Source organism: Syzygium oleosum, unplaced genomic scaffold (assembly GCF_021117445.2).
Source record: "Syzygium oleosum isolate NSW1041296 unplaced genomic scaffold, Sole_v2.1 Sole_v2.02, whole genome shotgun sequence".
NCBI lineage: Eukaryota > Viridiplantae > Streptophyta > Magnoliopsida > Myrtales > Myrtaceae > Syzygium > Syzygium oleosum.
The window spans coordinates 16,296,393-16,311,155 of NW_026607486.1; the positions used below are offsets into that span (position 1 = coordinate 16,296,393).

At 42.3% G+C, this 14,763-nt stretch overlaps 1 protein-coding gene across 1 annotated transcript; it reads right to left on the reverse strand.

Moving 5' to 3' along the window:
• Positions 1 to 12,826: 12,826 nt before the first annotated feature.
• Positions 12,827 to 14,539, reverse strand: LOC115670279 (aspartyl protease family protein 2). The gene has a single exon (XM_030591518.2). The coding sequence runs from the start codon at positions 14,426 to 14,428 to the stop codon at positions 13,073 to 13,075; it is 1,356 nt and encodes a 451-aa protein (XP_030447378.2). The 5' UTR covers positions 14,429 to 14,539; the 3' UTR covers positions 12,827 to 13,072.
• Positions 14,540 to 14,763: the final 224 nt, after the last annotated feature.

Sequence of the window (14,763 nt, forward strand, 5' to 3'; positions counted from 1 at the left end):
TATCCATGCATTAATAAGTAGTAAATCAGTTCCTATATGGTATAGCGTGAAACAAACAACAAGAATCCATAATCTATCCGTCAAATGATGAATTCTCGGTGACAAACAAGACATAATCAATACTATCCATCTCGGTGACAAACAAGACATAATCAATACTATCCGTCTTGGTGACAAACAAGACATAATCAATACTATCCGAATTATTATCAGCTATAGCCGCAACATCATATATAGACTAATTTTAATTCCCTTACCCTTCTCGTTCTTCAACTTGAGGTAATTTTACACTACTCCTATTAATACGAGTACTAATTATTCCTCTACCTTCACCTACTAAAACAACATACACAAGTTCATCAAACTCTCCACTACATATGCCCTCAATTGGAAATAAATCGCAAACCTCATCAAACGTCAAGTTTCTTGGCTCGGAGGAATTACTAACAGTAACAACTCGGCCAAGCTTATGTGGTTCAATCGGTGTGATCTTCGTACATGGGGAGAGTATCATAGAATTTCACTATATATCAAGTAATAAATCAGAGACTACAATCACACTTAGGTCACTCAAACATTCTCAGTGTTTCCCACCGCCCAATTACACATCCAATAACCCACAAGTGTTTAGCCCTCACAATTTATCACAAAATAATCCATCAATCTCACAAAAGAACTACATAAAATCTTAATACAAGATTTTCACGACTTTAAACACTTGCGATGTAATTCACGAGTACAAGCTCCTCTTGAATACTCTTCATGAAGAACCCACTTCTTATATAAAAAAGAATTGGATCCAAAATAGGAGACCCCACATTAAGAAACCTACCCAAGCTAGAAAACTTACTTGAATTAGGAAAGTTTTCAATAGTAATAATCCAGCTGACATGGACATGCAAAATCAAATATATGTCTAACGCTTAATGGTAAATGTATGGGACATTTTAAGTTGTTAATAGGTGCATGCGCGAGTGATTGTCACCTGGATAGGGAATCGTAATGTTCACCCCTTGGGCATATCGAATTAAATAACACGTTTTGTTTATGTTCGTTTACTCTACCTTGGATTTCTTTTTTTTATTTCTATCACTATAGTCTAATTTTTCATCGCATGCTTTGACCATTTAATAGCAAGATAACCGAATAGACTTCATCACTATATGCGTGTGTTTGTTACTCTATATAAAGTGAAAATTGTGGACAAGCTGACAAGCCAATAGAACTTAGGGTGATCGGTTCCAGGGTGAGCAATCCAGACCTAGAACCTGGAACCTACCCTGTTATAATCGGTTCCCGATTTTTAGAATCTAGAACCTACCTTGTTTTTCCTAGACCCTGTTTTTTAGGTCCGGTTCCAAGGTCTACCCGAGAACCTTTTTTTTGGTTCCTTTTCAAGTTTCATTTTTTCACACAGCATCTACGTTCAAGAACGCCACCACCTACGACCACAAGACACTAATCGAGGGCCTCCACCTACGGCCATCTATGCACACAACACGGAATAGGCGAAGACGAGATAAAACGAGAACACGAGCGATGACATAATTCATCAAAGGAACAAAACAACACACGGGCACTCAAATTTGGCCAAAAATGAAGAACACAAGGACAAAACTAGTTTAGGCATTTTGACGAACAGATTGGGTGCACCGGCTAAGAGAGAAAAACCGAGCCGATTGAGGCTTCGACTTGTGCCGGGACTCACGACAATCAACAAACAACAACCCAAAACACCAACACACAAACGAAGGGGCCGAGACTCGCACAAACCGGACGACGACGAAGTCCGGTCCAGCGAGCCCGAAACGGGGCACGTAAAGGGGTTGACCGTAGGTCCCTACCTAGATTTGGCCAAAAAGTCGCCAGTGACGAGAGAAGACGAGCTGGGTTGCGTTCCTGTGGCCGTGCGGCGATTGAGAAGGCGACTCGTGAAGAGAGAGACTGAGGAGGCGCTCGCGACTTTAGTCTAAAGTGATGCTAGGGTTTTTTTTACATTAGCTTAAAAACTGGTCCAGTTCCTAGGTGGGTTTTTACTTGGAACCGGGAATCGAACCGGTTCCAACCGGTTCCCAAAAATGAAACCGGTTCCCGGACTGGTTCAAACAAGAACCGGTTCCCGGACCGGTTTTTTAGGTGGGCCGGTCTGGTTCCCGGGTAAATTCGGTCCCGTTGCATACCCCAAAATAGAACATCATACGATGTGTTGCTCTATACAAAAAAAAAAACCCAAATTTGCATGTAATTATAATTTGGACGCAAGCCCCCAGCTACACCCCCTGTTCGTCATGTGGATATAGACATATTACATCCATACATGTACACATATGCGAAAAGGAATCAGCCACTGTTTTCGACTTGACGACATGTAAAAAGTGGACATGAAGGATGATAACTTGGAGGGTCAAAAGCAGTAGGCGTACGACGCGCTGACTGCTGAGTTAAGAAGAATGAGACTTTATACACCAGAAAAGCTTCGAAAACATTTGCCAGACAAGTTCTTTTTCAGCTTGGTCCAAGAGCTAGAAGAAGCCGAACCTAGCAATCCAAGAAACTAGAACTCAACCAATCAGAACCAGAGAGTTCATTCCTCGTTAGTGACTTACAACTTTTGCAGTTTTGGGACGACATGTCTTTGAAACCCTTTTTTGGTAGTGACCCTCGTCGTTAAAATTCGAGATTTAGGTTCCTTAGAAGTACAAACACTCCTGCATGAGAATATGTTGACCTGAAATTTGAATGTGGGAGAACAGTTGACCCAATTTTCTCTTATTTTGTTCTAACAAAAGACAACTATAATAATGAGGGAGCAAGACCTAAAGCATAGGGGAAACTTGTTGCGAAAAGAGCCCTAACAATGTGCTCTTTTTTTTCCCATCGAAGAAGCAAAGTTAAACCTTTCTACGTGATTGCAGATCCGGGGGTGGACAGATACTGAAAATTTGGAGGACCGCTTCATCTCCTGTCAAAGAAAGGAAGGCAGATGAAGACCCTTTGATTGTGCTTCAACACTAGGTAAGAAGTCAACAACGTGGACGGCCACAATTCCTGCCAAATCAAAGGAGATCTCCCACTGGGACCCGAACAAAATCACAGCCTTTTTCACTGAGAAATTCCACACTAAAAAACAAGTGTTGGTACCCTCCCTGCCGAAAGGGACCACTCAAAACACACTTGATTAGATATATATCTGTCTTTCATCGATATTTGATTATTCATCACGCCAAAAGATAAATGGTGGGTTAAAATTATGCAAGCTTCTTTAACAAAAAAAATTAAAACAAAAAGAAAAAGATATGGCCCAACCAGACAGATGAGAACACGGCAGGAATGATGCACTGACTCCTGAGGGAGATAGATAGTTCATAAGTAGGAGCAGTCTCAATCATAGAGAGGCGATTTTTATTCCCTTGTCTGAGTTTGGGCTCATGTAGAGTCAAAAGAATATGCCCAAGTTTCCATGAAGCGTATTCCCAAAGTGGGACACTGCGTTCCCTCATATTCCTTAATCACGCACCTTTTCAAATATATAATAATGAAAACTCTAGCCGGTGTAGATGCACGAGATCTTTCAACCACGTTGCATCGGAATTTGTTTCGATAGACTTGAAGCGCTTCAAATAACGGAATAGCGAAATATAATTAGATATGCAAAAATCGCTCTAGCTGTGTGATGTATAGTGGAATGCTATTTCATGAATGTTGAGATTAGTAATTTTTATCCAACCTTAAAATAAAAATTTCGTTAACTGTGTCAACATCTTGAATTCACTTATATTAATTAATCACTGATTATGTGCACTTATTTCATTAAATTTGTATTTGTGCTGCAACTTATTTAATACGAAAATAAGGTTAGCTCAAAAGTAATGTTGAATCAATAGTAAGAGTAGAAAAAGTAAAATGTGGATCTTGAGGAAAGTAAACCTCTAACTAAGAAATTCTTCGAGCACCCTTGTCATTCATTTAATATGTCATGTTTGCTGATTTCCATTGATTCGAGTTCATTTGGAAGGCAGAATCCATTGAAATGCAGAGTTTGGAAGAAAATTAAAATCATTAGAAAAATTCTCAAGAGGACATCATTCCATCTTTACTATCTCATCCATTTATATATAACAACATATTGAACGCAAATAGTAATTTTAGGGTTAGCTAAGAAAGAATATAAATAAGTACAGATGAAGAAAAAGTTTTGTTTGACCAAAAAAAATGGAAATGTCGTTGAAAAACTTTCCAAGGGTTACATGATCTCGTTACTATTGTCATCACCCAATCACTTTAATATCATATATGTATATATATTTATACTGGCAAGTACCAAAAAAGCGACGCATGATACTGAATATTCATTTGTCCCAAAGCCGAAAGCGAAGAACTTTTTTGTCTAGAGAATGCGGGGGGGTGGTGTGCCCTTTTTGATCCCCCACCTTTTGATTCTTGACTCGCAAAAGAAGGCTATTTCAGCTAGCTGGTTGGTTTCTTGAAACCTAAGTCAAGACTCGTGTAGAAAGCATGCCGGTGCAAAGAGGGGTGCTTGTTTGTTGATTGAATCACACGCCATGATCGACTACGAATAGCTATCATTGTGTACCTCTTTTGCTCTAGGACCATACTGCGATACCGCTTTATAATACATGACCCAACGAACAGAAAGCTTTTCGTAGATAACTCGGTTTCTCATGCACGACGGTTCGTCCGAAGTTTGTGAAAGGATCTCCTGCAGTTATACTTTGGTTGGAATCTGATCGTACTTTCTAAGGGCATAATTTGATAACCCAATTAAGCGCTGAAAGTTAAGAATTCAATACTCAATGAGATTAAACTTGTTTGATAACCTTAAATTGAATCGACTTAATCTGTTAAAATTCACTTAAGCTGGTACATAAGGGATGGGTTACTTAATTCATTTAATAGAAAATTAATTGATGGTAATTAAATCTTGCTAAATATATTGATAATTCAGTTTTACCAAAGAGAGAGAGAGAGAGAGGATATGAACATCGTAGTACATTACTTTAGCAATTTTATTTATCTAGGGGAAAAGTGTCGGAAAGTCACGAACCTATTGTATTTGTGTCAATTTAGTCCTAAACATTTTAACCTGGTGCCAATTCAGTCCTTCCGGCTAATTTTGGTCGGATATTGTTGACATGGATGCCGGGCGGCCTACATGGCACTGCCGACGCTGACGTGAATAATTTTTAATAATTTTTATTTTTTTAATTATATTTTATGTTTTCTTTTGTCCTTTCTTCTTGCTTTTGCAAATAATCGGGCGGGCTAGCCACTCTTGCCTGGCTAGGCAAGGGCGAGCCCCGACAAGAGCTCCCATCGCCAGATCTAGCGAGGCCGGCCCTCGTCGGGCGTCGCCTTCGCCCGGGCAACACCCGGTGACGCCGCACTAGCCTGGGCGAGGGCTGGCCTCGCCAGATCTGGCAAGGGGAGTTCTCGACGAGCATCGCCTTTGCACCAATGTAATAGATTTAGAACTTTTCTAATACTTTTTCTCAATTGCGGGTCATCATATATATATGTGTGTGTATGTATGGCAAAATCATGTAATCTCTTTCATGTTTAACCAATCACTCATCGCCGATCTGCGTTGCATTTAGATGCACATGCTACGCATCATTGCGAGGAGTGCCATGCTTAATCTAGGGGATGGGCAGGCCCCCATTTTATTAAACTCGATCAAGCCGCTTAATCAATGATTAACGTGATAAACCACTTTTCGTTCCCCCCTGCAAAAAAAAAGACAAACAGACAAAAAGCGACTTCAGAATCTCAGATCAATGAAGACACCCCCCCCCCCCCCCCCCAGAAGAAGTGTATCTGTGACACTTTCCGTCCGAATGTTGGGCGACATGATTGATTAGCATTAGCTAAATGGGTGACATGATTAATTAGCAATTAGATAATGTTGACTCTCTGAATTCACCAAACCCTTCCTAGGGCTTTCTTTGATCTTGTGGACCAATTTGTCGATTTGGCTAATTGTTCACGCATATGTCGATCAGTTCAAGATCTTTGTTTGTATTTTTATTTTGTGATTGGTAGATATGAACCTAAGACCTTTTAAGCCATCATGTGAAATGGGTCCTTTATGTTACATAAAAAACGTACGTTTGATGGTGATAGTTAGTTCCGCTATTACGGGTCACATTCAAACTATCTTTTTATTAGCGTGTCTTATTTTTTACTTAACCATATAAACCGATCCACGACTTAACTTGAATTGTCATTCCTAGCGTCACTATTTCATCGACATTCGTAAGTTTTTGGTCTGGGGTTGCAACACAATTTGCTATGATACATCCATCATCAACAAATCCCACCAAAGATTAGATCCATGAATTACTACTCATAATGAGAACTTTCCAACTCTTTTTCTTCTACCATAACTTCTTTTTCCTCCACACATAATTTCATCCCTGCTCTTGATTGATTCCTCTAAAAAGTCAAGAGTCTTTAACTCAGTTGCAATTCTACACAACTTTCACTTTTTTTTACCTCCTCGGTTCCACTTACCTCCAAGCCTGATCTTCACTCACCCCCCTCCCCCCTGAAAAGACAGTACCACACACAACATTATTAGCTTTGCCAATGGTTAGTCGTACTTCATCCCCTTGGGCTCAGCTGCAACACAGTCCAAAACATATTCCACATAGACGCAATGATGCAGTGTGTTTGTGAGCCATAAGGTTGTAGCTGTCCTTGGCCAACTGAACCAGAATCCATCATTGCCTGAACAAAATTGTCTAGGTGTGTTTGGTTTCTTCACAATGTGGAATGTAGGGTCATGGTTATTGCTTGAGATCAATGCGATGGCATGTGCCAGGAGAGGGAAAAAGAGAAAGAAAGCTACTAATGTACGACGTAAATAATCTTGACTAGACTTGTGAACTATCTTTTCTCGTATGGCTTAAATCATTATAGTCACGGTCGAGAGTCGGAATAGCCAAAATCGTAGATTTCTTGTTAGCTAAGATACATGTAGTATATTGGAGAAATGTATGATTTATATTATGTCATCAAGGTGTCACTTTGTTTTCATTAAAAGTTAAGATTGGATGGCCTCATGTTAAAAGTCGACGCGTTATTTCATTAACATTTCATTCATGTTTTCCTTTGTTGTTTAAAATTACAGCACTCAAAGCGATATTTGATTTCAACGTTATCTTTTTCTTAATGAGATCAAATTTCTTATGCGTTTTAGACATTTGAAAGCTTTCAAATGCTATTCATTTGTCATTATGATGTGTCGTGTGAACTAGTTCTGCAGTTCTGTAAAATCATCGCAAATTTGTTATCTATACATAAACTTTTCATTTATTGGTTTATTGAAGATACTTATTGACACGAAACGGTTGCATATTAAAAGAAAAAAGAAATTGAGTTAGAATAGGGTCGACTCGGTTTGAATAGAGTCGGGAATGGATTGATCCAGCACCGGCCCCCGAAAAAATGACCCGCTTAATAATGCGGACCCAGACGACCTGAACCCGAATCCGCCCAAGCCTGCATGATTACCAAGTCTAAAAGGAGCAAAAGAAACTTGGAAAGTAATCATTAAAAAGGAAAGAAGAAGCCCATGGGCTGAATGCCATTGTTGCGAACATGAACTTGATTCTCGACTGTGCTTCTTCACTATTGCTCAAGCTTCATGTGTCCATGGGCTTTACTATTGTGAGAGTGCAACATGTCTCCTGCATCATCTGTGACGAGGACAGCATACAGAGAGTGTAGCTGTAGATGAACTTTGGCCCAAAGGTTTAGGGTTCATCTAAGAGAGAAAGGATTTCACATAGTCACTTGCACGAGGTTGGAAGGAACTTGGAGTTGGGAGGGGGTCATCCAGCGCTCCACTTGCGAGTGACGACACGAGACACCATACATGTCCCCTGTCATGTGACCTGAAAAGGCGTTCGAGCTTTGATTGATCTGACCCCAATAACACTCCTAAATGTTCCCATCAAGAAAGAGCCCTAAAATGTACATCGAGAAACGAGCAGCTATGAGGATGATTCTGGAAAATGTCAATTTGTAAAAGAACATGATGGCTAGATTCGTTCTTCTGCGCTTGAATATAATTTATTTTTTTGGGTCGGGCCGCTCTTGAATATTTAATTTATCCAAATTAATGTATTTACTATCTTTTCGGTTGAGGATATTGTTTAATATCGATGCTCGAATTCCACAAGCCGAACCGTCCGAGCTGAAGAAGTCTTCGGTCTGGAGTATGGGCACAATGAAGGAAAGAAGTCTCTTGGATTGGACTTCTGGAGGACCCTATGATGTTTGAGTTAGCAACCGTGATCAGGTTCCACTAACTCGCTCGTGCCTCTGCCCAATCAGTCCTTCGCTATCGGTCATTTCTTCATACCTATCTCAATCAAGCTAACCAATAGGTGCTGTTCTCATATCTCGATATACACAACGGTCAATCATCCTTGGTGTTGATTCGCATCGGGTCGGGTAGGAGGCATTGACCTCCGGGTCCTCCGAGGTTAGAACCTACCGGGCACCGATCGGACCCGCTATAAGAGCACCCGCGAGCTTCCCTTAAATCATGGATCCTCGACCTGGCAAGGTATAAGCCCCATCGGACCGAGTCGAGTTTGTGCGATTGTCTTTAGCTACATGATCTAATAAACTATCGTTCTACAACTTTTCAACGCCGGCATCCCCCCGGTCCTCATTTCAAATGCGAAAGGGTGCTCCCTTTTCCATCTATCAATTCCGAATCTTTGCGAAAGAAATAGGGTAGAGAGCGACGTGGTGGGAATTCATGTGAGGGGGTAATTAGAGAAACAGCCCTTGCTTCACTCCCATCTCGACATCTGTCTCCACAGAAATCGTTGGCCCCCCTCCCAAAATCACCTTTTAGACATAGAGAGATGATTTATTCGATTTGTGTCCGAGCCATTCGTGCCCACCAACGTCGAGACAAGACGAATCAACCCGAAATTCATTTGGTCGCTCTCGATCTCGATCCCAATCTCAATCCCCACTTATGATCAAACTCGAATGCAGCAAGAATAATTTTAAAAAAAAAAAAAAGACAAACAAAGAAAACTTATGTAGTTCGTTGGAAGGTCCATCATGAGTCTCAGCTAATTTCAACATTTAATGTCTAGAAAAAGCATATGAAAATTGTGAAGGCTTTAGAGAATGGTGGGGCTCCTGTTGAGATATGAGCGTGGCACGATTTAATGCGGATCTGTACTTTTTGCTGCCGGGAGTTGAGACATAGATCTGCAAAGCAATGACTCTCCATGCCCATGTAGCTGGGGTAGGGAAGCCATTTAATGTGCGTATACAATGGACCTTACTTTTCTTCGTGTCAATCGGGTTCCGATTTCATTAAGACTAAATCGCACTCTATAGATCGCGTCGTCGGGAACTATTTGTGTCAGTCCCTGGAGTGTTTGTAAGAGGTAAGGATCGATTAGACTCGCGACGTATAATGAAAACAATCTTCAAATGGAGAAAAGGTTCGAGGAGGTGTGTTGTGTTCGATGAGTAGTCGTAATTGGTATGAAATATATTTGATAACATATGGGGTAAAAACTAGGAGGAGCAAGTACGCACTAGTAGGTGTCTTCTTAATTTAGGAAGACTTAAGTTGATTTAATTGACTCCAACGGCTACTTTGCTCACTAACATTTGTGTCATTATTGAACTTTCTTGACGTACATTTTTTTCCCAAGGAATTTTCTCTTGCGGTTTAGTGGTTTGCGGTCCGGATCGGTTTCGATGCACCTTGACAAATCCGCATCCCCGGGCCATTTTAAAGGCGCACTTCCTCGCTTTGGCCTGGTGCAATCGAGATTTTTATTTCTAGAGCGCTTCTAATAAGGCTTCAGCCAAAGACCACAAAGAGATGAGCAAACTCATTTACCATCTAAGCCAATTTAAGAAAATTCCCATAAATGATTAATATCCAACCCTACTAATTATTTATCTCAATATTCATCGCCGATATCGGTAAATATAGATCTAGATATAGATTTCCAATGCATGTACATATGTATTCATGTCTTTGCTTTATCCAAGGATAAGCATGGGGCGGAGCTTTGCTCCGTCATTGCCTTGTCTGAGGCGAGGGTGGGGGCAGGGGCGGGATTAGTTCTATTAACATCACTTGTATAGTACACTATTTTAACTAAAAGTTGGTACATTTTATTTGAAGTTAATGACACTTGATCATATTTTATCACACATTTAGCGTGTTTCCATCGAGATTTTAACTGATTAAAGATCTAAAACACTAAAAAACGAGAATTTAGATCCGGTTTTTAATTTTGATGATCATTGTAGCTTTGTTCGTGGAGATAATCATCATGTTGAGCTTATCACGAGCTTATTCTCTTGTAGACATACTATGAACTCACGCATGCTTCATCATTATAAGAGCTTTACAATTCATTGATGCAATCTAAGAGCTCTTAATCTCCCAGCTCTAATGCTAAGCTATCGATTAGTTCTATTAACATCACTTGTATAGTAGTTTTGACTATGCAACACTTGCAGGGAATTGGAAAAAAAAGAAAAAAATGAAAGAAAGATATCACCGCCTGTTGCTAACCCACCCGGAACCATGTTAGACCGGTTGAATTGATCCGGTCCGATTCCAAGATTAGGTGAGCCGATTCCCTGTTCCACAAACTATGAATCGACCATTTGGGTTCGGTTCCCGGTTCCAGGGTGCAAACCAACTCGCCCTGAAACCGATTGCCCATAATGAGCATAACTCGTTATTTATATACATTAACATATGTCTTCTCAACATTTATAACAAGGTAGATTAGGTGTGGTGGGACTAACACTGTCCCTCCCCCGCTCCCTCTCAAATTCCTCGCAATACAATTTCACAAGGAAAATTTGCTCATTTCGAGATGGGACGACGTGGATTCGCAGGTTCCTATGCCTAATCTCTAACTTTGTACATAAACATTGCGAACAATTCAATTTTTTTTTCTTTCAACAGTAAACTTTTTTCCAATAAGTGAGGTTTTGTGTCCTGATGAAACTTGGGATGCAATCTTTTCTGACAGAAAAAAAATCAGATCAAATGTTGCCCACCATCATATGATAGGATACCGAAGAGATGACTCTGTTGATTGAAACAAGGTCTGATAACATGCTGACCAAAATAAAATATAATAATAATAATAATAAACAAGGTGGATATGATAATCAAATAATAAAAGTAACCATCAAAAAACAAGAAATGTCAGATCCCATTTGACTTTTACCCTCATTTATTTGAAAAAGTTGGATCGAACCTCCGACTCTATTACAAATTCAATCACACGGTTCACTCCCTCGCTCGAGATGACAATACCTCGCGTTGGACCGATCGAAAGTACCAAAATAGAAAGCGTGGTAGTAGTCTTCTTATTTTAGCAAACGAGGATATAAATCTTAAGGGCAAAGCCATAAATTTTATTCTTACTTTCCCACCAAATTTTCGCAATGTTGTTTGAATTTCAGAAAACTATGAAAGGCAAGTAAGTTTTTTTTTTTTTGGTCGGAAAAGAGATGTAAAGTTCACATGTCAATATTTTAGTGATGTGATAGTTTCGTGAGTTTCGGATTCAGATTAGGCAAAACAAATTTAATCAAAAAAAGTAAATCCGTGAAATACAATAAATTATTTGAAGAGATGAAGTTATTTTTTCAAAAGGTTTAACCAGCAAGAAGAGTTAAAAATAGAGCTGCTCATTAGGCGATATTGGGTGGACTCAAGTCGAGCCTACGAGTTTTAGAGTTTTGTTTGTTATATCATATCACTTTACTTGCAAGTTTTATACCATTTATGTGTCCTATATTAGAAATTTGGACTAATCTTATCAATAAATTTTAAATATTAAGGTACAATTATTAATAAAATACATGCCATAATTTTTTTATTACATATATGATGGGCCTACATTGCTTGTTCATTACTTAGATCTTATACGAAATATATATTAAAAGCTTGTTCTATTTAGTATCAACTACAGTCTATAAGCAAACCTACAACCATTCGATATCACGTCACGAGGTCTTACACGATAATCGACAACAACATATTTTGATCTGACAGTCGACATATGCTTTGTCATCCAACGATCGATCATTTTTTTTGGGATATGTGCACTTGAAGTCCTAAAACTTACAAAAAATGCAATCAAGTCCTACAGTTTGTTAAATTAATGCAATTGAGTATTTCCGTTAACTCCATCCAACTTGGCTAACGGAAAATACTAACTTGGCTTTTTTAAATATTTTATTTCTCCTACGTGGCGATGGTGTGGCTAAAACACAAAACTTAAGGCTAAAACAATGTCGTTTTGGTCTAAATATGATTTTTAATACAAATTTTATTTAAATTAAATTAAAAAAAGTTAAAATTAATATAAAAAAAGAGAAAAAAAGGGAGAGTTAGATTCGCCCTCATCGCCGCCGCTGCCCCACCTTTTATTATATTATTTTAGCTTTTTTAAAATTTAATTTAAATAAATTTGTATTAAAAATCATATTTAAACCAAAACGACGTCGTTACGTGATATTAAAAAAAAAAAGTCACGCCATTAGCCAAGTTGGACGGAATTAACAGAAAAACTCGATTGCACTAATTTGACAAGTTTTAGGATTTAATTACAGTTTTTACAAATTTAAGGACACAATTATACTTTCATAACAAGTTTTAGAATTTTCGGTGAACATAGCTCATTTGTTGAACATTTTGCACGTTTCTCGCGATAACTTTTGTCACACTGTGGAAATACTCTTTAAACCCGATTCATTGCGCCTAAGACAAAAAAAAAATTAAAAGTGAGTGAAAACAACTAATTCACATATTTCTTGGAGGGAAAATACAAAAGAACCAAGCTGCCATCTCGCAAGTGCGGTCCAATGGTGAATTTTCCGATCGTAAGAAAAAGCGAAAAATGATAATAAAATAAAAAAAAAACGTGGAAAAAAAAATCCGAAGAAATCATTTTTGCAAGTTTGATCCCACAACCCCACCAAAACATTGAAACTCGGAGGCCCGAACTCAGTCCCCCCCCACCCGCCCGAGTCACGACGCGGCGGCGCAGCCGCGACGTGAAAAACCGAGCCGCGACCTGTCCCCGTCGAACTCCCACAGGTACCCCTGCTGCATCACGTTCCCTATCACCGAGAGCCCGCCCCGCTCCGTCTCCACCGGCCGCACCGCCAGGCACCTCACCCCCTCCGCCACCTCTATGAAGTAGTTCCTCACCGGCGGCGCCAGCACCGCCCCCCCCTCCATCACGAGGCTCAGCCTCGGCAGCCTCGGCCGCCGGACCCCCGTCACGTTCACGCACAGGTCGAATCCCGGCGGCGCACTCCCCGCCGCCGGGAGCCCCACGCGCCGCATCATCGCCGCCAGGATCAGGCGGTACCCCGGCTCCGCCAGGAACGTGAGGGTCGTGCCGGAGTCGACGATGGTGCCGCCGTTGCCGAGCTCGTCGAGGGACCAGACGGAGGGGTCGATGGGCAGCCGTTCGCCGTCGACGTGCACGCGCTTGATGCCCACGTAGTAGAACGTGGGCGCGAGGGGGTTGGCAAGCAGCGGAGTGAACGCGAGGGTGGAGGAGGGGGCGGCGTTGTCTTCTCCGGGGCCGTCGCCGATGATGAGGTAGCTGGTAGGCGGAGGAGAGAGAGTGTAGTCCATGAGGCAGTAGGAGAACTTGTTGCTGCCGAAGCGGCGGCCGAGCTGGGAGGAGAACGAGATGGGCCCACGGCCCAGGCCCATGACCCCCTGGGACCCATTGAAGCTCAACCCGGTCACACTCGGACCCGACGCCCGGAACCCGCAGCCGAAGGCGAGCCCCTCGAGCCTCGCCGCCGTCTTGGCCTCGGCGCTCGTCGTGTTCAGGGTGACGGTCTCCCTGGAGAAGAAGCCGCTCGACAGGGAGCCGTCGGAGTAGGTGTACTCGTAGCGGCACGCGCTGTGGAGGCGCGTGCGGTTGCAGCGCGCGGGGGAGGGGCGGGGGACGAGGCGGCAGGACGCGGAGTAGCAGTGGTGGGGGCGGAAGGAGGAGGAGCGGCGGGCGAGGAAGGCGGAGCCGGGGGCCCGGCGGGAGCAGCCGCCGCCGACGCCGCAGGCGGAGCAGCGGGCCCAGACGAGGTCGCTGCCCGTGTCGGCGACGAGGAGGAGGGGCTGGGGAGGGGTGCCGAGGTGGAGGGCGACGAAGTACTGGCCGGCGCCGAAGGGGGCGCCGGAGGTGACGGGGGACTCGGCGGAGCGGCCGCGGCGGAAGAGGGACCGGGGGGGAGAGGGGCGGTGGAGGAGGGGGAGCTTGAGGAACGAGCCGCGGGAGGCGGAGAGGCACGGGGAGGCGAGGAGGAGGAGGAGGAGGAGGAGGAGGAAGGAGAGGAGCAGAGAGAGGAGCAGCGAACGAGTCGCCATTGTTGGGGACTTCGAGAGAGAGAGAGAGAGAGAGAGAGAGACGGACAGACAGAGGGAGCAGAAGAAGAGCGAAACGAAGGGGGTTTTGGGTGGGGATTAGAATGACAGATTATAATTAGTAGCGGGATTAATGAGTGATTACGCGCGTGTGGGGTATCGGTAGAGATTATTACAATCGGAGCAAAACGAGGTTAAGACACGCACAGTAGGGGGGGAGCTGCCTTCGCATTCGAGCATCCAATGATGAGTTGAGTCGGATCCTATCCGTTCGCTATTTTGACCGGCCACTCCACGCCCGACACGTGTACCGCGCACGGACACGTCCCCCAGTCTAG

Bases quoted from the DNA above. Each gene is read 5' to 3' on its own strand.
- LOC115670279 (XM_030591518.2), bottom strand. From the start codon at position 14,428: ATGGCGACTCGTTCGCTGCTCCTCTCTCTGCTCCTCTCCTTCCTCCTC.